General features: G+C 44.3%; 1 protein-coding gene across 1 annotated transcript; it reads left to right on the top strand.

The window, feature by feature from the left end:
- LOC106589565 (heparan sulfate glucosamine 3-O-sulfotransferase 6) lies at positions 1-23,091 on the top strand. Its single transcript, XM_014179696.3, has 2 exons — positions 1-644; positions 22,327-23,091. The coding sequence occupies exons 1-2, from the start codon at positions 139-141 to the stop codon at positions 22,943-22,945; spliced, it is 1,125 nt and encodes a 374-aa protein (XP_014035171.1). The 5' UTR covers positions 1-138; the 3' UTR covers positions 22,946-23,091.
- Positions 23,092-23,603: the final 512 nt, after the last annotated feature.

The following is a 23,603-nucleotide window of genomic DNA, read 5'->3' as shown; positions in this document are numbered from 1 at the left end:
TTCATAATGAACGATGTTTTTATGGGTAACTTTATAAAGAAAGACCAGGCCTAATCTTTATTTTAAAACGCATTGAATTTATCTAATTTAAAAAGGCATGTTTTCTGCGTGTTACCCTCCAGCTCAGTATAGCGACTCATGGGATGTAGCAAATGGAGAGCTGTGTTCAACTTTGGACACCTGAAGGCGCAGTCCAAACTTTCCGTCTTCCTTACCATGATCATCATTTTCACTTACTTATTTTACTGTCTCTCTGGGTACTGCGAATCCTTACCTAGACCTGTATACGACCAACAGACAACTTTTATCAACAAAATCTTAGGCCTAAATGATGGACTGAAGCAGCAAAAGCTCGACCCGCACAAGAACAGTTCTCCCGGCTCGGTTGTTCGCGAACTCCCCGGGTTTGACAGTGTTGACTCACTCTTGCAGGGCAATGATAACGAACTGCGACCGGATAACAACATCTCTATAGCCAATAACTTCGGTAGTAAAACTTTTCCTCAGGCAATCATCATCGGAGTAAAGAAAGGAGGCACGCGCGCGCTTCTGGAGTTTCTGCGCATTCACCCGGATGTCAGAGCTGTGGGCGCCGAACCCCACTTCTTCGACAGGTTCTATGATAACGGACTGGAATGGTACAGGTGAGTAAGGGCTGTTTTGAATTTTAATTAAATCTGTTTCTTCTTGTATGCTTTAATTTACAGTAGCAGTGAAAACATATTGAACATGGCCAAAAAATGGAAAGATATATGATTTTCTATAATAAATAGCCTAATGTTTCACTTGAATCAGTCAATGCAGATTACCTGATACCCAGGTAAAATCATGTTATTGCACTGTGACATAGGTGCTTGGTAAATCACAAGTCATAATTTAGTCATAATTCATCCCAAAATATTGTGTGAAACTGCCTGTCATCACAGCCACCAAAAGAGAAGAATGTCTGTGGATTTACTGTATATCAGGTGTATATTTTGGTGCCTTATTTTTGCCATTGATCAACTCTCCTGAACAGGTTCCTATCTTCCCCTGCTTACTTCAGTGTCACTTCATTAATATCCCCTAACGCCAATAAGGACCCTCTCTCAGAGCCCCTCGGTTCGACGGGGTATTCAGTCCCCTGCCAATAAAATGCTGTTTGTTGACGTGATGTGCTGCATTTCTAAGTGTCTGTCTCTGTGTGTGTCCCTGGGGAGTCCTCACTGTCACCCATATCAGCTGGTTAGGCAGAAGGCAGGAGAGCACATAAGGATGTGACACAGAGCCAAGAAGAGGGAGAAATCAATACAGTCTGTTCATGAATATTGCAGACGTTGGGTACAAATGTAAACAGCATCAATGGAGGGATGAAAGTCTCCAAGCATACACCTATTATTTTTTACTAAAGAAATCAGGATTACACAGAAAAATGCCTATAATGATGTACAGTACTCTTTCTAAGCATTGACAGTGTAACCTAGGTCTTCTGCAAGTTACCTGACTGTACTGCCTTTCACTATAATTACTATATAATGAACAAAAATATAAAACGCAACATATAAAATGCTGGTCCCATGTTTCATGAGCTGAAATAAAAGATCGCAGAAATGTTCCATACGCACAAAAAGCTTATTTCTCTCAAATTTTGTGAACAACTTTGTTTACATCCCTGTTAGTGAGCATTTCTCCTTTGCCAAGATAATCAGGTGTGGCATATCAAGATGCTGATTAAATAGCATAATCATTACATAGGTGCACCTTGTGCTGGGGACAATAAAAGGACACTATAAAATGTGCAGTTTTGTCACACAACACAATACCATAAATATCTCAAGTTTTGAGAGAGTATGCAATTGTGATGTCCACCAGAGCTGTTGCCAGAGAATTTAATGTTAATTTCTCTGCCATAAGCCGCCTCCAATGTTGTTTTAGAGAATTTGGCAGTACCTCACAACCGCAGACCAAGTGCAATCACGCCAGACCAGGACGTCCACATCCGACTTCTTCACCTGCGGGATCGTTTGAGACCAGCCACCCAGATAGTTGATTGAACTGTAGGTTTGCACAACCAAAGAGTTTCTGCACAAACTATCAGAAACCGTCTCAGGGAAGCTCATCTGCGTGCTCGTCGTCCTCACCAGGGTCTTGACCTGGTGAGAAGAAGCCGGAGAAGCAGGCAGATGTTTTACGTTCCCCCAACCGATTGTGTTTTTTTTGTTTATTTGCGTTGTTTGTAACAATTTTTTGTACTTATTTTGTACATAATGTTGCCACTACCATCTCTTATGACTAAAAATAACTTCTGGACATCAGGACTGCGATTACTCACCACGGATTGGCAGAATCCTTTTTTTCCTTTAATGAGTCTGATGAGCCTGACGCGATTGATATACTGCTTTCTCGGGAACAGGCCCAGATCCCCAGGATTTGTGTGAAGAGGAGGCAGAGAAAAATGGGTCGGCGGGCGGGATGCCTTCTGAGAATTCGTAGGCGATCGAATAAACCCCCACTTCCTTCCATTCTGCTAGCAAACGCGTAATCTTTGGACAATAAAATAGATGACCTACGTGGAAGATTAAACTACAGTACCAACGGGACATTCAAAACTGTAATATCTAATGCTTGACACTATCAACATACAGCTGGCTGGTTATTCACTGCACCGGCAGGATAGAACAGTGGCGTCTGGTAAGACAAGGGGCTGCAGAATATGCATTTTTGTAAATAACAGCTGGTGGACGATATCTAAGGAAGTCTCGAGCTATTGCTTGACTGAGGTAGAGTATCTCATGACAAGCTGTTGACTACACTATCTACCTAGAGAGTTTTCATCTGTATTTTTCGTAGCTGTTTACATACAACCACAGTCAGAGGCTGGCACTAAGACAACATTGAATGAGCTGTATCCGCCATAAGCAAACAAGAAAACGTTCACCCAGAGGCGGCACTCCTAGTAGCCGGGGTCTTTAATGCAGGGAAACTTAAATCCATTGTACCATATTTCTATCAGCATGTTAAATGTGCAACCAGAGGAAAAAAAACTCTGGACCACCTTTACTCCACACACAGAGACACATACAAAGCTCTCCCTCGCCCTCCATTTGGCAAATCTGACCATAATTATATCCTCCTGATTCCAAAATTTGAAGCAGGAAGCACCAGTGACTAGACCAATAAAAAAGTGGTTAGATGAAGCAGATGCTAAGCTACAGGACTGTTTTGCTAGCACAGACAACAATATGTTTCGGGATTCCTCCGATGGCATTGAGGAGTACACCACATCAGTCACTGGCTTCATCAATAAGTGCATTGAGGATGTCGTCCCCACAGTGACTGTACGTACATACCCCAACCAGAAGCCATGGATTACAGGCAACATCTGCACTGAGCTAAAGGCTAGAGCTGCTGCTTTCAAGGAGCGGGACTCTTACCCGGAAGCTTATAAGAAATCCCGCTATGCCCGCCGACGAACCATCAAACAGGCAAAGCGTCAATACAGTACTAAGATGGAATCGTACTACACCGGCTCTGACGCTTATTGGATGTGGCAGGGCTTGCAAACCATTACAGACTACAAAGGGAAGCACAGCCGAGAGCTGCCCAGTACACGAGCCTACCAGACGAGCTAAATAACTTCTATGCTCGCTTTGAGGCAAATAACACTAAAACATGCATGAGAGCACCAGCTGTTCCGGAAGACTGTGTGATCACGCTCTCCGCAGCCGATGTCAGTAAGACCTTTAAACAGGTCAACATTCCCAAGGCCGCAGGGCCAGACGGATTACCAGGACGTGTACTGCGAGCATGCGCTGACCAACTGGCATGTGTCTTCACTGACATTTTGAACCTCTCCCTGTCCGAGTCTGTAATAACATGTTTTAAGCAGACCACCATAGTGCCAGTGCCTAAGAACACTAAGGTAACTTGCCGAAATGACTACCGACCCATAGCACTCACGTCGTAGCCATGAAGTGCTTTGAAAGGATGGTCATGGCTCACATCAACACCATTATCCCAGAAACCCTAGACCCACTCAAATTTGCATACTGCCCCAACAGATCCACAGATGATGCAATCTCTATTGCACTCCATACTGCCCTTTCCCACCTGGACAAAAGGAACACCTATATGAGAATGCTATTCATTGACTACAGCTCAGCGTTCAACACCATAGTGCCCTCAAAGCTTATCATTAATAAGCTAAGGACCCTGGGACTAAACACCCCCCTCTGCAACAGGTGGTAAGGGTAGGTAACAACACATCCGCCACGCTGATCCTCAACACAGGGGCCCCTCAGGGGTGCGTGCTCAGTCCCCTCCTGTACTCCCTGTTCATTCATGACTGCATGGCCAGGCACGACTCCAACACCATCATTAAGTTTGCTGATGACACAACAGTGGAAGGCTTGATCAACGACGAGACAGCCTATAGGGAGGAGGTCAGAGGCCAGGCCGTGTGGTGCCAGGACAACAACCTCTCCCTCAACGTGATCAAGACAAAGGAGATGATTGTGGACTATGGGAAAAAGAGGACTGAGCACACCCCCATTCTCATCGACAGGGCTGCAGTGGAGCAGGTTGAGAGCTTGAAGTTCCTTGGTGTCCACATCACCAACAAACTAACATGGTCCAAGCACACCAAGACAGTCATGAAGAGGGCACAACGAAACCAATTCCCCCTCAGGAGACTGAAAAGATTTGGCATGGGTCCTCAGATCCTCAAAAGGTTCTACAGCTGCACCATCGAGAGCATACCACTTCCTGGTATGTTAACTGCTCGGCCTCTGACCGCAAGGCACTACAGAGGGTAGTGCGAACGGCCTAGTACAGCACTGGGGCCAAGCTTCCTGCCATCCAGGACCTCTATACCAGGCTGTGTCAGAGGAAGGCCATAAAAATTGTCAAAGACTCCAGCCACCCTAGTCATAGACTGTTCTCTCTGCTACCGCATGGCAAGCAGTACCGGAATGCCAAGTCTAGGTCCAAAAGGCTTCTAAACAGCTTCTACCCCCAAGCCATAAGACTCCTGAACAGCTAATCAAATGGCTACCCAGACTATTTGCATTGCCCCCCCCCCCCCCTTTACACCACTGCTACTCTCTGTTGTTATCATCTATGCATAGTCACTTTAATAACTCTACCTACATGTCCATATTACCTCAACTAACCGGTGCCCACGCACATTGACTCTGTACCAGTACCCCCCTGTATATAGTCTCACTATTGTTACTTTACTACTGCTCTTTAATTACTTGTTACTTTTATTTCTTATTCTTGTCCATATTTTTTTTAACTGCATTGTTAGTTAGGGGCTTGTAAGTAAGCATTTCACTGTAAGGTCTACCTGCTTATGCCTACCTGTTGTATTTGGCGCATGTGACTAATACAATTTGATTTGATTTAACCTGACTGCAGTTCAGCATCTTAACCGACTTCAGTGGGCAAATGCTCCCCTTCAATGGCCACTGGCACACTCTTCACAGATGAATCCCAGTTTCAGCTGTACTGGGGAGATGGCCTCGTGTGGGCGAGCGGTTTGCTGATGTCAACATTGTGAACAGAGTGCCCCATGTTAGCATTGGGGTTATAGTATGGGCAGGCATAAGCTCTGGACAAATAGTAATTTGAATGCACAGAGATACTGTGATGAGATCCTGAGGCTCATTGTAGTGCCACTCTTCCGCCGCCATTACCTCATGTTTCAGCACGATAATACATGGCCCCATGTCGCAAGGATCTGTACACAATTCTTGGAAGCTGAAAATGACACAGTTCTTCCATGGCCTGCATACTCACCAGACATATCACCCATTGAGCATGTTTGGAATGCTCTAGATCAGGTATTCCCAAACTGGGGTACGCACAATGCCGTCGTGGGTACGCCAAATATATATATTTTTTCTTCACAGCCCAAAATAAAATTAAACCATCTAGGGTTCAGCGAAATAACAACACAATATCAAATACAGGTAGCCTCGTCAAGTTATTAACATCCAATCACATTGACCGTTACTCTCTCGCAGGAAACCTTCACTCTTGTGCAAACATTTAGAAACGAAACATGACAATTTGAAAAATGAGCCAAAGGAGTTTTTTGAGCGAGAATAAAGACGACTTTCGAGTAGTAAGACATGTATAAAAGCAACAGATACCATTAATAAGAAGGGGCTAGAAGCGTTTCATATCGTGAGCTACTGAGTTGCTAGGACAGGCAAGCCCCATACTATTGTAGAGGACTTAATTTTTCCTGCTGCCGCGGATATGCCTTGGACAATCCTGGGGGACAAGGCCCAAAAAACAATACAGACAATGCCTTCATCAAACATCACTGTTTCATGATGCATCAGTGACATGTCAGGAGATGTTTTGAAAGTGAATTATAGCCAGTGAATTATATGCATTACAGCTGGATGAGTCAACAGATGTGGCTGGCCTGGCCCAGCTCATGGTATATATCCGTTACGTTTATGGGGGGTCAATTAAGGAAGACATCCTCTTCTGCAAACCTCTGGAAACCAGGACAACATGAAAGGATATTTTTTAATTACTGGACAGCTTTGTGACATCAAATGGACTTTGGTGGTCAAGATGTGTTGGTATCTGTACTGATGGCGCAAAATCCATGACAGGGAGACATAGTGGAGTGGTAACACGCTTGCAAGCAGTTGCTCCCGACGCCACTTGGGTACACTGCAGCATCCACCGAGAGGCTCTTGCTGCCAAAGGAATGCCTGACAGCTTGAAAGAAGTTTTGGACAGTACAGTGAAAATGGTTAACTTTGTTAAAGCAAGGCCCCTGAACTCTTGTGTATTTTCTGCACTATGCAATGACATGGGCAGCAACAATGTAATGCTTTTACAACATACAGAAGTGAGCTGGTTATCAAGTGGCAAAGTATTGACACGTTTTTTTTTTAACTGAGAGACAAGATTAAAGTTTTCTTAACTGACCATAATTTTCACTTGTCTGACCGCTTGCATGATGACGAGTTTCTCACATGACTGGCCTGTCTGGGTGATGTTTTTTCTCGCCTGAATGATCTGAATCTAGGATTACAGGGACTCTCAGTAACTAAGAGGTTGGAGCTCTATTCTGTCTGCATTAACAAGGACAACACACATGTCTTTCCATCATTGTATGATTTTTTTTGTGTGCAAATGAACTCAAGCTTACAGACATGGTCAAATGTGATATAGCGAAGCACCTGAGTGAGCTGGGTACGCAATTACGCAGGTATTTTCCTGAAACGGGCGACACAAACAACTGGATTCGTTATCCCTTTCATGCCCTGCCTCCTATCCACTTACCGATATCTGAACAAGAGAGCCTCATCGAAATCGCTAGAGGGGGTACACACCTGGAGGTTGAATGTTTGACGAGGTACGGAACTATAGAAAGTTTGGGAACCACTGCTCTAGATCGACGCGTACGACAGCGTGTTCTAGTTCCCGCCAATATCCAGAAACTTCTCACAGCCATTGAAGAGGAGCGGGACAACATTCCAGAGGCCACAGTCAACAGCCTGATTAACTCTACGCGAAGGAGATGTGTTGTGATGCATTGTTTTTGGATCCACACCCCAACATTTCTTTTAAGGTGTCTGTGACCAACAGATGCATATCTGTATTCCCAGTCATGTGAAGTCCATAGATTAGGGTTTAATGAATTTATTTCAATTGACTGATTTCCTTATATGAACTGTAACTCAGTAAAATCTTGGAAATTGTTGCATGTTGTGTTTATATTTTTATTCAGTGTAGTTTGTGAGTCCAGGCAGATGATTGGGTAGTAGCCTACATTGTGGCACTACAAGAGTTACTGGCTACAGCCTTTGATGGTGTTGGGAGACCAGTGACCTTCTAACACATCTTTTAACACTGTCACAGTCCATGTAGTGCTTTGTTGCAGCTGCACAGCAGCTCTCTAGTCTCTCTTCTATCTCATAAGTGTGGTTTTAGTCTTTCCTAATCTGACGACAGGCATTGTCAACACTGTGTGGATTGGCCTGCTGTAATGACAGGTCAGGCATTAGCTCAGACAGCTCAGGGAAGCAGGGATGACATAACGTTGTGGAGTACCAGCTTGTCAGTGTAGGGGGAAGTTGCCCCAAGCCAAGGCTCTGATCTAAAGTCAGTATTGGGTATTTTCCACTAACGGTAAAGGTTAGGATTTGGGGAGGGAAAGCTGATCCTAGATCTGTGACTAAGGATGTGATGGTTTATTGGTTCTTATCTAAGACGTAGTATGTAGTACTGTGTTGGAGTAATGAGAATAGTGTCAAAGCACCCAAATCAGTCAGTCTAATCCCTTATCATTACCAGCTCCATCCTCTCTCCTCCCTCCGCTCTTCTCTCCTTTGTGTGAAAGGCCTTGTATCCTAATTGATGGGGTCTTTGATTTTAACCAAGGTATTACACAAGGGATTATGATGTCTTGTATAGTAACTTGTGTAACTACACAGTAACTGATATGAAACAGAATCTGACCTTTCAAAGCAATTCAATCACTGTTTTATGTGTGCGGCAGAGCAATAACATTCTTGTTACCAAATCGGTTATAGAGTAACTCTGTGGCATAAGGGCAAAGTGTTGCTATTCACATGGACATAGAATTAAGTAAAAACCCATTGGATATACATTCGTATCTGGACTGGAATCACTCCAGGCACCATTTAAGACGGCAGCATAAAGCATTTAGACTGGACTGGAAAATATCACTTAAGCATTATGTAATTTGACAGAGCTCTTAATTTCAAAGTGTATTATTACACTGCATTGAGTTTGAAAATGAACACTGTCCTCTGTCTTCAGTTAGTAACCAAATAAAACACATGGACATGTTAAAGAAGCATTTGGCAAATTGTTTTAGAAGAAATGCTTATATGTGGAAAAAACTTGGCCTCTCGATGCATTTGGAAATGGTTATGTGGTTTTGTGGGAGAGAACATGTTTAAAGGGTTTAGCTCTTTCTACTCTTTCTGTGTGTGACTGTGTGTGTGTGTTTCCATTGCATGTGTGCAAGTAGCATAAGCGTTTCAGATCAAAGCCAGTCAGGTGTCACATCTCCCTCTCCCCATTCTACTCTGCGATCCACCATTAAACCACACCTTTTCATGACACCATGAATATCCATTGGATATACTGTAGATGTCATTTCCAATATTGATCTGTTAAACTAGGGTTTCCTATTGATTCAGCTGTTGGTACCTTTACCAGGGCACTGCAGGGGAGGTTCCTTAACGGCTGAATATTCAATCTTGTTGACAAGGTGTCGTTGATCCTTCAACCAACGACATTTATACCCTACACACACTGTGAAGACTTTGAAACGTGTGGGGATTGGGGGGACAGGATTCTTCAGAAGTATATTTTCTTGCATAATTCAGTGTAGCATTGGTCACAGTATGCAGACAGGAATGTCCAGCTCTTATTTCTTGACTGCCTTTTTTAAAATCAATCACAAGGGATTCTTCCACTGCTGAATTCCCAGGCACATTTTTAAGGTTTTGAAATAGTGTTAGAGACAGAGAGAGAGAGAGTTCTTTGGCCCAACAAAAAGGTTTTGGGAGGGCCTTTCATGGTCAAAGTGTCTCTGAAATAAATCAAATATATAGAATTGGACTGAACAAAGGAGACTTTGTTTCCCTGACAAGGTCCACTGGTCGGCTAGTCTGTGTCATTATTTCAGGCTATGGCGGTGTACGGTCAAAGAGAGATCTACAATACATGCATGGCATGCATTCAAGAAACCAAAGGAATGTCTTCAAGACTGATGTCAATATGCAAAATGAAATGGGGCAAATATAACTGAATAATCAAACGTGATTTGATAAATTTTGTTGGGATGGGTATGGATTTTCAATCTGGAGAAAAACCTAATCGCCCAACTCAATATTTTGACAGCTCGTCATTGGACGACCTTTCACCTTCCGCATGTTATGCCCTATCCAATCAGATGATAGTTAATGAAATAAAGGGACATGTATAGGAGATGTGAAAATGATAACAATATGAGTATTTAGTATTGGACAAATGGAAAAGTCCATTGGACTTCCTTTCCAACCCTCTTAGTGTGATAGAACAAGGGACTGACTATTCCAAATCAATGTCCTCAATAGCCAGATGCCTAACCTAATTAGGTCTATATACATGATTAGCTAACTGATCATTTGCTCAGTGAATAGAACCACATGGCAATGGATTAGTTAAAACGGTGTTCCCTATACAGTTTACCAATTACTGCTGCATTCGCACATACGGTATATTAATATTGTTGTGGACTTTCAAAAAGGTATGATGTTTATTTTTTAACTAGCAAATGTAGGCTACTTGGATGCTCATTTACTATAATAATGTAAGACTAACCCAGAGATGTTTTCACTGCCACATTACCAAGCCTTTTCTACCTTCTTTCCCCTCATTATAAACGAATCCATTTTAAACAGATAGAGCAACAGAGCTATGACAGTATTGATCCAGTGGCCTGGATTCCTGTCAGCCTGCAGGTCTCTAACATGACTCCCAGGTTACAGTGACTGATTAGGGTTCATGTTTGGTGGAGTGTAAAAAATGATCCCCCACTCCTTCCCTCCCGACCTCATCCTCCCATGTCCCTGTCACAGCAAGATGGATGTCACAGCTATAACAACCTCACATAGCACTACACCTCTCTGGAATCATAATACACACCCAGTCAACGCTGAAGACCAGAGGGAAATGTCTTCTGTTTTCTGTAAAGCTGTGATTATACATTTGTGGACGAATGAAATTCTAGTTATCAGAGACTGTAGTAGGCCTAGTCGTTGTAGCGACTGTAGGATAGTGATACAAGTGTGACAGTCGAAAAGGGCAGCTTTGTTTTTGCAACAACACCAGAGTTGCTCTGTTTAGTTACACATGAATCCCTACACTTCAAACTGTCTAAACTTATTTTAACCGGGGTCCAGTCCCAATCAGAGTCTGCTTATTTGCCCTAGTCTATCAACAAGGGCAGTTATTGGATTATAATTCATCCAGGAGCTGTCTGGCGCATCATTTTACCCAGGACCCTTTAGGTTGACCCTCTACCCACATCACCCAGCATACCATCCTCTGTCTGGAGAGGCTGGTGAATCATTGACAGCACAGTGTGTATTGTTGTCTCAGCTGTGGCCTCTGCCTTATGCCCTGCCTGACCATCTCTGTTTAATGTCTGACTGACTGACCGACTGACCGACTGACCGTCTGGGTGAGTGGGTGAGAGGGTAAGGAGGGCAGAAGGGTGAGGGTGAAGTGGAGAGAGCGTGAGAACGTAGACTCGCTATAGGAATCATAGGAACACACCTTTCTTTGTTATGAAAAGCAGTTAAGGAAACATTTTATGGGTTGTCGTTAATAATGTAAGACAAATTGGTTTCTTGGACAATAGTTATGTTTAATTGTGAGGAAATGTGACTGATTAAAATGAGAACTCTGTCTGAAGGAGAACTCTGTCCTTTTCTGTTCGGAATGTGAACATTATCTAGGAAGTTCAAAAAAATAAATCTGAAAACCAAATAAATGCTTTCTCATATGCCGACATCGCTCTCTCTCTCTCTCTCTGTTGTGCTGTGTGTTTTAGAGACTCTCTCTCTCTCTCTGTTGTGCTGTGTATTTTAGAGACTCTCTCTCTCTCTCTGTTGTGCTGTGTATTTTAGAGACTCTCTCTCTCTCTCTCTCTCTCTGTTGTGCTGTGTATTTTAGAGACTCTCTCTCTCTCTCTGTTGTGCTGTGTATTTTAGAGACTCTCTCTCTCTCTCTCTGTTGTGCTGTGTATTTTAGAGACTCTCTCTCTCTCTCTGTTGTGCTGTGTATTTTAGAGACTCTCTCTCTCTCTCTCTCTGTTGTGCTGTGTATTTTAGAGACTCTCTCTCTCTCTGTTGTGCTGTGTATTTTAGAGACTCTCTCTCTCTCTGTTGTGCTGTGTATTTTAGAGACTCTCTCTCTCTCTGTTGTGCTGTGTATTTAGAGACTCTCTCTCTCTGTTGTGCTGTGTATTTTAGAGACTCTCTCTCTCTCTCTGTTGTGCTGTGTATTTTAGAGACTCTCTCTCTCTGTTGTGCTGTGTATTTTAGAGACTCTCTCTCTCTGTTGTGCTGTGTATTTTAGAGACTCTCTCTCTCTGTTGTGCTGTGTATTTTAGAGACTCTCTCTCTCTCTGTTGTGCTGTGTATTTTAGAGACTCTCTCTCTCTCTCTCTGTTGTGCTGTGTATTTTAGAGACTCTCTCTCTCTCTCTGTTGTGCTGTGTATTTTAGACTCTCTCTCTCTCTCTGTTGTGCTGTGTATTTTAGAGACTCTCTCTCTCTCTCTCTCTCTGTTGTGCTGTGTATTTTAGAGACTCTCTCTCTCTCTCTCTCTCTCTCTGTTGTGCTGTGTATTTTAGAGACTCTCTTTCTCTTACACACAAAAACACACACACAATTTACTGGGTCAGGATTGGCCCCTTAATGACAAACACTATCTTTCCCAGCAGCTGCAGTCCCGGTTTTCTGCCAACTGTAATCCCATTCCTCAGTTAAAACAATTCAAGGATGGGCAACAACCACAAGGAGTGGGACATTTAACAATTTAGGAAGTGGCATTCACTGCAGTCCAGTATTGAGTCTTCTCATAGAGTTGGGTAGACACCAGATGGCCAATGGTTGGAGTCCATTAGAGAGTTCTGAGGTGTACTTGTAATTTCAATTAATTTGGAAAAGGTAGGTAATTCATGGGAAAATGAAGGGGGGGGGTATTTTTCCCTCACCAACAGTGTTAACGGTAGCAGACGCTGGGGAAAGAGTAATGCAGCATGATGTATAGCAGTGGAGGCTGCTGAGGGGAGGACGGCTCATTATAATGGCTGGAACGGATAAAATGGAATGGCATCAAACACATGGAAACCATGTGTTTGATGTATTTGATACCATTCCACCTATTCCGCTCCAGCCATTACCATGAGCCCGTCCTCCCCAATTAAGGTGCCACCAACCTCCTGCTATCTACATCCGGCACCGACAGAGATGGCCGCCTCGCTTCGCGTTCTTCGGAAACTATGCAGTATTTCGTATTTTTTTATGTATTATTTCTGACACTGTTACCCCAGGAAATCTTAAGTGTTATTACATACAGCCGGGAGGAACTATTGGATATAAGAGCAACGTCAACTTACCAACATTACGACCAGGAATACGACTTTCCCGAAGCGGATCCTCTGTTTGGTCCACCACCCAGGACAATGGATTGGATCCCAGCAGGCGACCCAAAACAGCGGCGCCGCAGAAGGGGCAGACGGAGTGGTCTTCTGGTCAGGCTCCGTAGACAGGCACATCGCCCACCGCTCCCGAGTATACTCCAATGCTTGCCAATGTCCAGTCTCTTGACAACAAGGTAGACGAAATCCGAGCAAGGGTTGCCTTCCAGAGAGACATCAGAGATTGTAACGTTCTCTGCTTCACGGAAACATGGCTCACTCGGGATACGTTATCAGAGTCGGTACAGCCACCTGGTTTCTTCACACATCACGCTGACAGAAACAAACATCTCTCTGGTAAGAAGAAGAGCGGGGGTGTATGCCTAATGATTAACGAGTCGTGGTGTAATCACAACAACATACAGGAACTCAAGTCCTTTTGTTCACCTGACCTAGAATTCCTTACAATCAAATTCCGACCGCATTATCTACCAAGAGAATTCTCTTCGATCATAATCACAGTCGTGTATATCCCCCCCAAACAGACACCTCGACGGCCATGAAAAAAACTTCATTGGACTCTATGTAAACTGGAAACCACATATCCCGAGGCTGCATTTATTGTAGCTGGGGATTTTAACAAGGCTAATCTGAAAACAAGGCTCCCTAAATGTTATCAGCATATCGAATGCGCGACCCGGGCTGGCAAAATCCTGGATCATTGTTACTCTAACGTCATCGACGCATACAAAGCCCTCTCTCGCCCTCCTTTCGGCAAATCTGACCACGACTCCATTTTGTTGCTCCCAGCCTATAGACAGAAACTAAAACAGGAAGCGCTTGTGCTCAAGTCTGTTCAATGCTGGTCTGACCAATCTGATTCCACGCTTCAAGATTGCTTCGATCACGTGGACTGGGATATGTTGCGGATAGCGTCAAACAACAACATTAATGTATACGCTGATTCGGTGAGCGAATTTATTAGCAAGTGCATTGGTGATGTTGTATCCACGGCGACTATTAAAACCTTCCCCAACCAGAAACCGTGGATTGATGGCAGCATTCGCGCAAAACTGAAAGCGCGAACCACTGCTTTTAATCAGGGCAAGGCGACCGGAAACATGACCGAATACAAACAGTGTAGCTATTCCCTCCACAAGGCAATCAAACAAGCTAAGCGTCAGTATAGAGACAAAGTAGAGTCGCAATTCAACGGCTCAGACACGAGAGGTATGTGGCAGGGTCTACAGTCACTCACGGACTACAAAAAGAAAACCAGCCCCGTCGCGGACCCCGATGTCTTGCTGCTGCCAACATACTGACTCAACTCCACCCACTTTAATAATGGAAAAATTGATGTAATCAATTTATCACTAGCCACTTTATATTATATAATGTTTACTTACCCTACATTACTCATCTCTTATGTATATACTGTACGCTATACCATCTACTGCATCTTGCCATCTGATGTAATTAAATGTATCACTAGCCACTTTAAACAATGCCACTTTATATAATGTTCTCATACCCTACATTACTCATCTCATATGTATATACTGTACTCTATACCATCTACTGCATCTTGCCTAAGTTTGCAGACGACACTACAGTGGTAGGCTTGATTACCAACAATGACGAGATGGCCTACAGGGAGGAGGTGAGGGCCCTCGGAGTGTGGTGTCAGGAAAATAATCTCACACTCAACGTCAACAAAACAAAGGAGATGATCGTGGACTTCAGAAAACAGCAGAGGGAGCAGCCCCCTATCCACATCGACGGGACGGTAGTGGAGAAGGTGGAAAGTTTTAAGTTCCTCGGCGTACACATCACGGACAAACTGAAATGGTCCACCCACACAGACAGCGTAGGGAAGAAGGCGCAACAGCGCCTCTTCAACCTCAGGAGGCTGAAGAAATTTGGCTTGTCACCAAACACACTCACAAACTTTTACAGATGCACAATCGAGAGCATCCTGTCGGGCTGTATCACCGCCTGGTACGGCAACTGCCCCGCCCTCAACCGCAAGGCTCTCCAGAGGGTAGTGAGGTCTGCATAATGCATCACCGGGGGCAAACGACCTGCCCTCCTGGACACCTACACCACCCGATGTCACAGGAAGGCCAAAAAGATCATCAAGGACAGCAACCACCCGAGCCACTGCCTGTTCACACCACTATCATCCAGAAGGCAAGGTCGGTACAGGTGCATCAAAGCTGCGACCGAGAGACTGAAAAACAGCTTCTATCTCAAGGCCATCAGACTGTTAAACAGCCATCACTAACATAGAGAGGCTGCTGCCAACATACTGACTCAAATCTCTAGCCACTTAATAATTAAAAATTATACCATCTACTGCATCTTGCCATCTGATGTAATTAAATGTATCACTAGTCACTTTAAACAACGCCACTTTATATAATGTTTACATACCCTACATTACTCATCTCATATGTATATACTGTACTCTATACCATCTACTGCATCTTGCCTATGCCGTTCGGCCATCGTTCATCCATATATTTATATGTACATATTCTATTCATCCTTTTACACTTGGGTGTATAAGGTAGTTGTTGTGAAATTGTTAGATTACTTGTTAGATATTACTGCATGGTCGGAACTAGAAGCACAAGCATTTCGCTACACTCACATTAACATCTGCTAACCATGTGTATGTGACCAATAAAATGTGATTTGATTTGATGTATAGTATTAGATGATAATGTTTAACTTTGGTTCAAAAGGGATGGAGTTGCTTTTATGAAGTGCACAGAAAAACACACTTCAACCTGGCTCTGAGAATCATTAGAAGCCCTTATGAAATATTAATTTAGAACAAGAAGTACAGTATGGTTTTAAAGGTGGAGGTTCTCTTAAAAACGGGGTTTCTGTAGTTCTTTGTAAAGAATGACTGGGGTCAGGCTGAGGGAGGAAGGAGGAAGGAAGTGACCCTCCAGTTATCTGTCCATCTCTCTCTTCCTCCTCCTCTTGTCTGTTCATCTGTTCATCTCAGGGTGTGGGCCCCTGGCCCATGGTCACCCACTGATAAAGCCGCACAGCTAACAGCTAACCCACTGTGGGCCAGGCAGGAACACAGAGGAACGCAGGCTGATTTTCCCATTCGATAAGACGGAGGGGGGCAATTACAGCAAGGAACACACTTTTTTCTGTCTTTCTCTCTCACACATACTCTCCCGTCTCTTGCTCTCTCACACTAGTATCTCTCCAATTCTCTCTCTCTTTTTAATTCTGGAGTTGGAATGTCAGGCTTTATCCTGCAGTAGACAGTCTGGAGGCTTGAGCTGTTTCCCCCTTTCTCGCTCTCTCTGTCTCTCTCTCTCTCTCTTTCTGTCTCTCTCTACACTGTCATTATCTCTCCCGAGGAAACTGTGAGACCGCTTCCCACTGACTCTTCTCAAAGTTGCCTGCTGTAATAATCTCTGTATTAACTGTCATGTTCACTTTTCCCCCTCGTAGACACATTCTTTAGGTCTTTCTTACCGACCTACCTCACTGATGTAGGCCTAAACCTCCTCAACAAATAGAACTCTCACCACTCTCTGGCTGCTGTATTAAACCAGCGTGGGTGTGTTGTCCGACAGCCTTGGTGTGTACGTTACACCCTTAGACTCTACTATGCTATGCTACTGTACCGCGCGCACACACACACACACACACACACACACACACACACACACACACACACACACACGCACACACACACGCACGCACACACACACACACACACACACACACACACACACACACACACACACACACACACACACACACACACACACGTTTTATTGTTGTTTCCTGCTGACTTTGACTTCTAATTACTCTTCACTAACTCCTGAGGCCTCCATTTTCTTCTCCCAGGAATGACAAGCCTCTCCCTCTGCAGAGTAGCAGAGTACTGAGTCTAACGCAGGGGACAAAGAGTCAAAGGCATGTCTCAGCTCTCAGAGGCAACATGCCCTGTGTTTAAGCCTCCAGATGAACTTGTAGTGACAGAAATGCAGTCCCCCAGTGATGGGAATTGGTTTACAAAATGTCTTCTCAACATTCCTGCACACTGTGTGTACTCATAATGTAACTTGCAATGTCCTATGGAAGTATCCCTGAGAAAATAAGTAAAGAGAGGGAGAGAGAGAGATGCTGAGCTGAAGACATCTTGCATTATAAGCATCCCCCGTGGGCCCGATGGTCTCACCCACTGAATCATAAGTGTCTGCCTCTGACCTTCAGGGTGGAAAGGCCCATGTTCTCTCCCAGAGGGGTCTGGCGGGGGTCACAGTGTAAAGTTACACAGAGCCAACATAGATCACAGCATACAGGGTCTGAGCCCTGGGACCAACAGGGAAAACCTTTCCTACCTAGCAACAAATCTTTATATCCTCTACTGCATTTCACACACGTGCTCATACTGGTACAAACATTTGCATGTGTGCGCATTCACACAGACACACACAGAGACAGACAGACACAGACACATACACAGAGACAGACAGACACAGACACACACACAGAGACAGACAGACACAGACACACAGACAGGCAGACACAGACACACACAGAGACACACAGACACACACACACACACACACACCGACAGACAGACAGACAGACAGACAGACAGACAGACAGACAGACAGACAGACAGACAGACAGACAGACAGACAGACAGACAGACAGACAGACAGACAGACAGACAGACACAGACACACACACAGAGACAGACAGACACAGACACACAGAGACACACAGACACACACACAGACAGACAGACACAGACACACACACACAGACAGACAGATACAGACACACACACAGAGACAGACAGACACACACACAGACAGACAGATACAGACACACACACACAGAGACAGACAGACACAGACACACACACAGAGAACCTCATCCTGTCCTGCTGGTAACAGTGCCGAGTCTAAGCTGCTCCTGCATAAGGGTGTAAGGGTGTGTATGTGCATGCCCATATGTTTGTGTGTGTGTGTGTGGGTGGGTGTGTCTAGGTGTGTTCTTTTGAGAGTGTGGCCAACTTTTAAATCAAAGCTCCTGTCCTATGTTTACACACATGGGGAGAGGAGAGCTAACACTAGGAAGACAAATAAGAGTTAAAAGCCCAGGTTGGAGCACTTTGTGTGTGTGTGTGTGTGTGTGTGTGTGTGTGTGTGTGTGTGTGTGTGTGTGTGTGTGTGTGTGTGTGTGTGTGTGTGTGTGTGTGTGTGTGTGTGTGTGTGTGTGTGTGTGTGTGTGTGTGTGTGTGTGTCCCCAGCCATCCTCACGTACGTTGTGCTCCCTCAGATGTTGGAGCTGCATGACGCCCCTACGCACACGCATGCTAATGCCCAGATGCTGCGTTTTACGAGTGCGCTCACCTACTTAGTACAAAAACGATTAAGTCAATATTTGTCAACATTAAAGTTTCCACAATTAGTGTGTAGCTTGTCTTTTCCCCTTGTTTTTGAGATGACATTGACACACACTCAGGTCGGTGTACTTAGTTCAGTCTCTACAATACGGTCATAAACAGTAGCCTATTAACCTGAGGTATTTTACAACAGGGCCTAATAGAGCTGAGGGCCACCCAGACGGTGAGTACAGCAGGTCTATGGAGATAAACACACATCTGTGGACCCTCTGACCTGCATTCTTGTGCCAGATGCTAGCAGTGCTACCGCTAGGCTAATGTGTGATCAAAACAAACAGCGGGTCACTTAGCTAGCCTCCGCTAACCTGGCTGCCGTTGGAAACCATACAGAGAGCAACAACATCTGATAAAGAACAACAACAGCAGTTGAATAGGTATACACTCTAGTATATGGTCTCACTTTAATACTGTGAGATAAGGCTGACCAGGTTAATGTGGGTCCCTCCCTCCCTCCCTCCCTCCCTCCCTCCCTCCCTCCCTCCCTCCCTCCCTCCCTCCCTCCCTCCCTCCCTCCCTCCCTCCCTCCCTCCCTCCCTCCCTCCCTCCCTCCCTCCCACTTGGGTTTGTGTTGTAGCCAGAGAGTTCCGTGATTACAGGACAGTGTTTTGGGGCTCCCGGGTGGCGCGGTGGTCTAAGACACTGCATCTCAGCGCTAGAGGCGTCACTACAGACCCTGGTTCGATTCCAAGCTGTATCACAACCGGCCGTGTTTGGGAGTCCCATAGGGCGGCGCACAATTGGCCCAGCGTCGACCGGGTTTGGCCCGGGGTAGGCCATCATTGTAAATAAGAATTTGTTCTTAACTGACTTGCCGAGTTAAATAAAGTTTAAATAAATAATACATTTAAATAAAGAATGTAAATATGATGGCAATGGAAGCCGGGACATGTCCAGCATGGATGCCATCAGCCTGTTTGTCCAGAATTAAACATTCAGTTACTGTTGAGTACACACTACACAAACAGACTGGCACCTCTGTATGGCAGCCCAAAATAATTATTGTAAAACATAAAAAAAATTATAAAAAGAAAGAGCAAAAGAAGTATCAAATGAAATAAGTATAAATCTTTAGTTGTCATGGGTTGTAGGGGTAGTTGTAAAGGAAATGGTCTCCTTTATATCTTGAAATGAACAGAGTTATGAAGTGATAGAATTATAGCACAATGCTGTCCTACGTAACTGATCGGCCACCGTGGGAGTCGTTCAGAACAGAGGAAGACAGGAGAGAATGTGTAGAGATATGTCCCTCTAAAGCTGGATCCCAGTGGAGTTGTTGCTCTTGAAAGGAGGTTTTCTATGTTACTATTTGACCTCTTATGTTGTAATATTAATATCAACATGCTATAGCCAATGAAACGTTATCTACATGGTTTTCTTTTCCTTAACCTTTATTGAACCAGGAGATCCCATTGAGATCCCATTGAGATAAATCCTCTCTAAAACCTAACACCTAACAGATTTCGTTCTGTAGTATGAGTGTTATCTATATACCTGATCCTCATATCCACTCATACCCAGGCTGTAGTAAAAAAAAAAAGAGGTGGTCTGTTGTAAAAACATAGGCCATGTTTTCAGGATTAGCTTCATGGCACATTCGTGGTGGGGATGTCAGATTTGGATCAGAGAGGAGTATGTTCCCCACACAGCTCAGGCCAGAGCCCTGCATTTAGAGACCAGACACCAACCACGTTGATGACAGCTTTTGGAATGCGTCTCAAATGGCACCCTATTCCTTATAGAGTGCACAAATTTTGTTCAGAGCCCTAGTGCACCGTATTCTAGGGAATAGGATGCCATTTGAGACCCACTCTCAGTATCTACCACATGGCTATGCTACGGGGGGAACCATCCGTGGAAATTAAATGAGGGATTTTCTGAGGAGTTGGAACGTTCCTTCATGCTTGGACTTCTAAAACATAAACCCGCCGTAAGATTTGAATCCCCTCATTTGAAATGAAATGAAGGTGGTCCTTTTCTGAGGAGAGTTGGAAGGATTCCTGTTTTCTGTCCTTAGGATTCTAAAATGGAACTTCTGGGATTCCACTTTAGATAGTGTTCCAACATTAGGTTCCAACTGTCAAAGGACACATTTTTAAAGGTTAAATAATAGTTAAATAAAATAAAAATGAAACAATTTGGAGACTATTAGCTGTCTTTCATCTCTTTAGCTCATCATCAGATTCTTTACTGCTAACCTGGGTGCCAGTCTATTTCTCATTTGTCAGACTGGTGCTGGTCTGTTGGGGAGTTTATTGCAGTGTCAGTGGTATACGATAGACAGTACATGGCATAGTATACAGTGCATTCGGAAAGTATTCAGACCCCTTGACTTTTTCCACATTTTGTTACATTACAGCCTTATTCTTAAATGGATTATATAGTTGTTTCCCCCTCATCAATCTACACACAATACCCCACAATGGCAAAGCAAAATCAAGTTTTTATACATTTTTGCAAATGTATTAAAAATACAAAATATTCAGACCCTTTACTCAGTGCTTTGTTGATTAGAGCCTAGAGTCTTCTTGGCTACAAGCTTGGCACACCTGTATTTGGCGAGTTTCTCCCATTCTTCTCTGCAGATCCTCTCAAGCTCTGTCAGGTTGGATGGGGAGCGTCGCTGCACAGCTATTTTCAGGTCTCTCCAGAGATGTTCGATCGGGTTCAAGTCCGGGCTCTGACTGGGCCACTCAAGGACATTCAGAGTCTTGTCCCAAAGCCACTACTGCGTTGTCTTGGCTGTGTGCTTAGGGTCGTTGTCCTGTTGGAAGGTGAACCTTCGCCCCAGTCTGAGGTCCTGAGCGCTCTAGAGCAGGTTTTCATCAAGGATTTCTCTGTACTTTGCTCCGTTCATCTTTCCCTCAATGATGACTTTCCAAATCATGTCCAATCAATTGAATTTACCACAGGTGGACTCCAGTCAAGTTGTGGACACATCTCAAGGATGGTCAATGGAAACAGGATTCACCTGAGCTCAATTTCGAGTCTCATAACAAAGAGTCTGAATACTTATGTAAATAATTCTAAAAACCTGTTTTCGCTTTGTCATTATGGGGTATTGAGTGTAGATTGATGAGGGATTAAAAAAAAACATAACGTAACAAAATGTAGAAAAAGTCAAGGGGTGTGAATATTTTCCGAATGCACTGTATTTGTCCAGGCAGCCTGAAGGAGAGCCCGCTCAGCCCAGCTCTCAGCCCAGCTCTCAGCCCAGCTCTCAGCCCAGCTCTCAGCCCAGCTCTCAGAGGTGCTCTGACAGGCTTGTGAAGGAGGAGGAAGTCCTGTGGAAATGACTTTTCACTGGTTATTATGGTTTTGTGGTTTCCCTTAAGCACCCACTCATTGACTTCCTCTCCATCTGACATGCATTTCAGCGAGGCCAGCGTCTAATGTAGATGTTTATATTGATGTAATCACAGACCTAACCAACTAATTACAAAGCTAAATCAGAAGCCCTCAAGGCTGGGGAGCATCAAAGGGGACGGTTGGAACACTCCATTAACGCATGGAATATTAATATTCCATAAAATGTTGTAATATAAAACATGTGGAAGCAGATCAGGTCATGTTTATGACACACAAACCAGGTTCCAAAGGTCTTAAAGTTTGTTGCATTCCCAGAAGCTTTTAGTGGGTTAGTTTACCAAATGTTTGGGAACCACTAATCAAATCTTTCCTCTTCTCTCCTCTCCTCTCAGAAACCTGATGCCTCGGACGTTGGAAAGCCAAATCACCATGGAGAAGACACCAAGCTACTTTGTCACCAAGGAGGCTCCTCGGCGTCTCTTCGCCCTGAGTCGTCATACCAAGCTGATCGTGGTGGTCCGAGACCCCGTAACCCGGGCCGTGTCCGACTACACCCAGACGCTGTCCAAACAACCCGGCCTTCCGTCTTTCCAGAGCCTGACATTCCGGAACTCAACCACGGGCCTCATCGACACCTCCTGGAGCGCCGTGCGCATCGGGATCTACGCCAAGCACCTGGAGAACTGGCTGCGCTACTTCCCCCTCTCAAAGTTCCTCTTCGTCAGCGGGGAGCGGCTGGTGACGGACCCGGCTGGGGAGATGGGCAGGGTGCAGGACTTCCTGGGGCTGAAAAGGGTGGTCACGGACAAACACTTCTACTTCAACCAGACCAAGGGTTTCCCCTGCCTGAAGAAGCCTGAGGGGAGCAGCAGGCCACGCTGTCTGGGGAAGTCTAAGGGAAGGCCTCATCCACAGATCTCTCCAGAGGTGCTGCTCAGGCTCAGGGAGTTCTATAGGCCATTCAATATGAAGTTTTACCAAATGACAGGCCATGACTTTGGCTGGGACTGATGGAAATGGGACGGGATAGAGCATAGACATGTGTCTCCAGAGGATCTACAGGCCTTGTAATGGCCACTTAACCTGAGGTTTTGCCAAATGACAGGTCCTCGTGACTTCGGCTGGGACTGGTGGAAACAGACAGACTAGTATATTTTGGTTTTTAAAGAGAGGGTTTAAATCTCCTTGTATAAACAGATGTGATTTTCCAAGTATGATTGTTGTGTCACTACAATGTAATAAAAAATACATATTCTGACAAAACTGCTCCACGAGCCTGCCAAATATTCATCCCAAATATGCTAATACTATTTCAATAAACTAGACTACAATAAGCCAAGTGCGTTTCTAAAATAATTTTATTAATGACACATCATTTTTACTGTTATCCCATTCTCATGTTTTAAAATGCAATCGCAAAGATGTTTAGGTGACATTATTTTTAACAATGCAGAAGACTATTGCTGGTATAAACGCTGGACTGTGTTCTATTTTTTTGTTAACAAAATATATTACTGATTTACTCTGTGTGCTGTAAAATTGCTATTATTTATGTTGCAAGTGTTATGCTATTGAGAATTATGGTATATGCTATATCTGTATCCCTTATCTTTCTTCATTGTTTGTTTCATTCCAAACTCATAAAATGTACCCCTCCTTGACTGTACAT

This window comes from Salmo salar, chromosome 28, assembly GCF_965601325.2.
Source record: "Salmo salar chromosome 28, fSalSal1, whole genome shotgun sequence".
Classification (NCBI taxonomy): domain Eukaryota; kingdom Metazoa; phylum Chordata; class Actinopteri; order Salmoniformes; family Salmonidae; genus Salmo; species Salmo salar.
The sequence above is the reverse complement of the archived record's forward strand: the minus strand, read 5'-3'. Positions and strand labels throughout refer to the sequence as shown.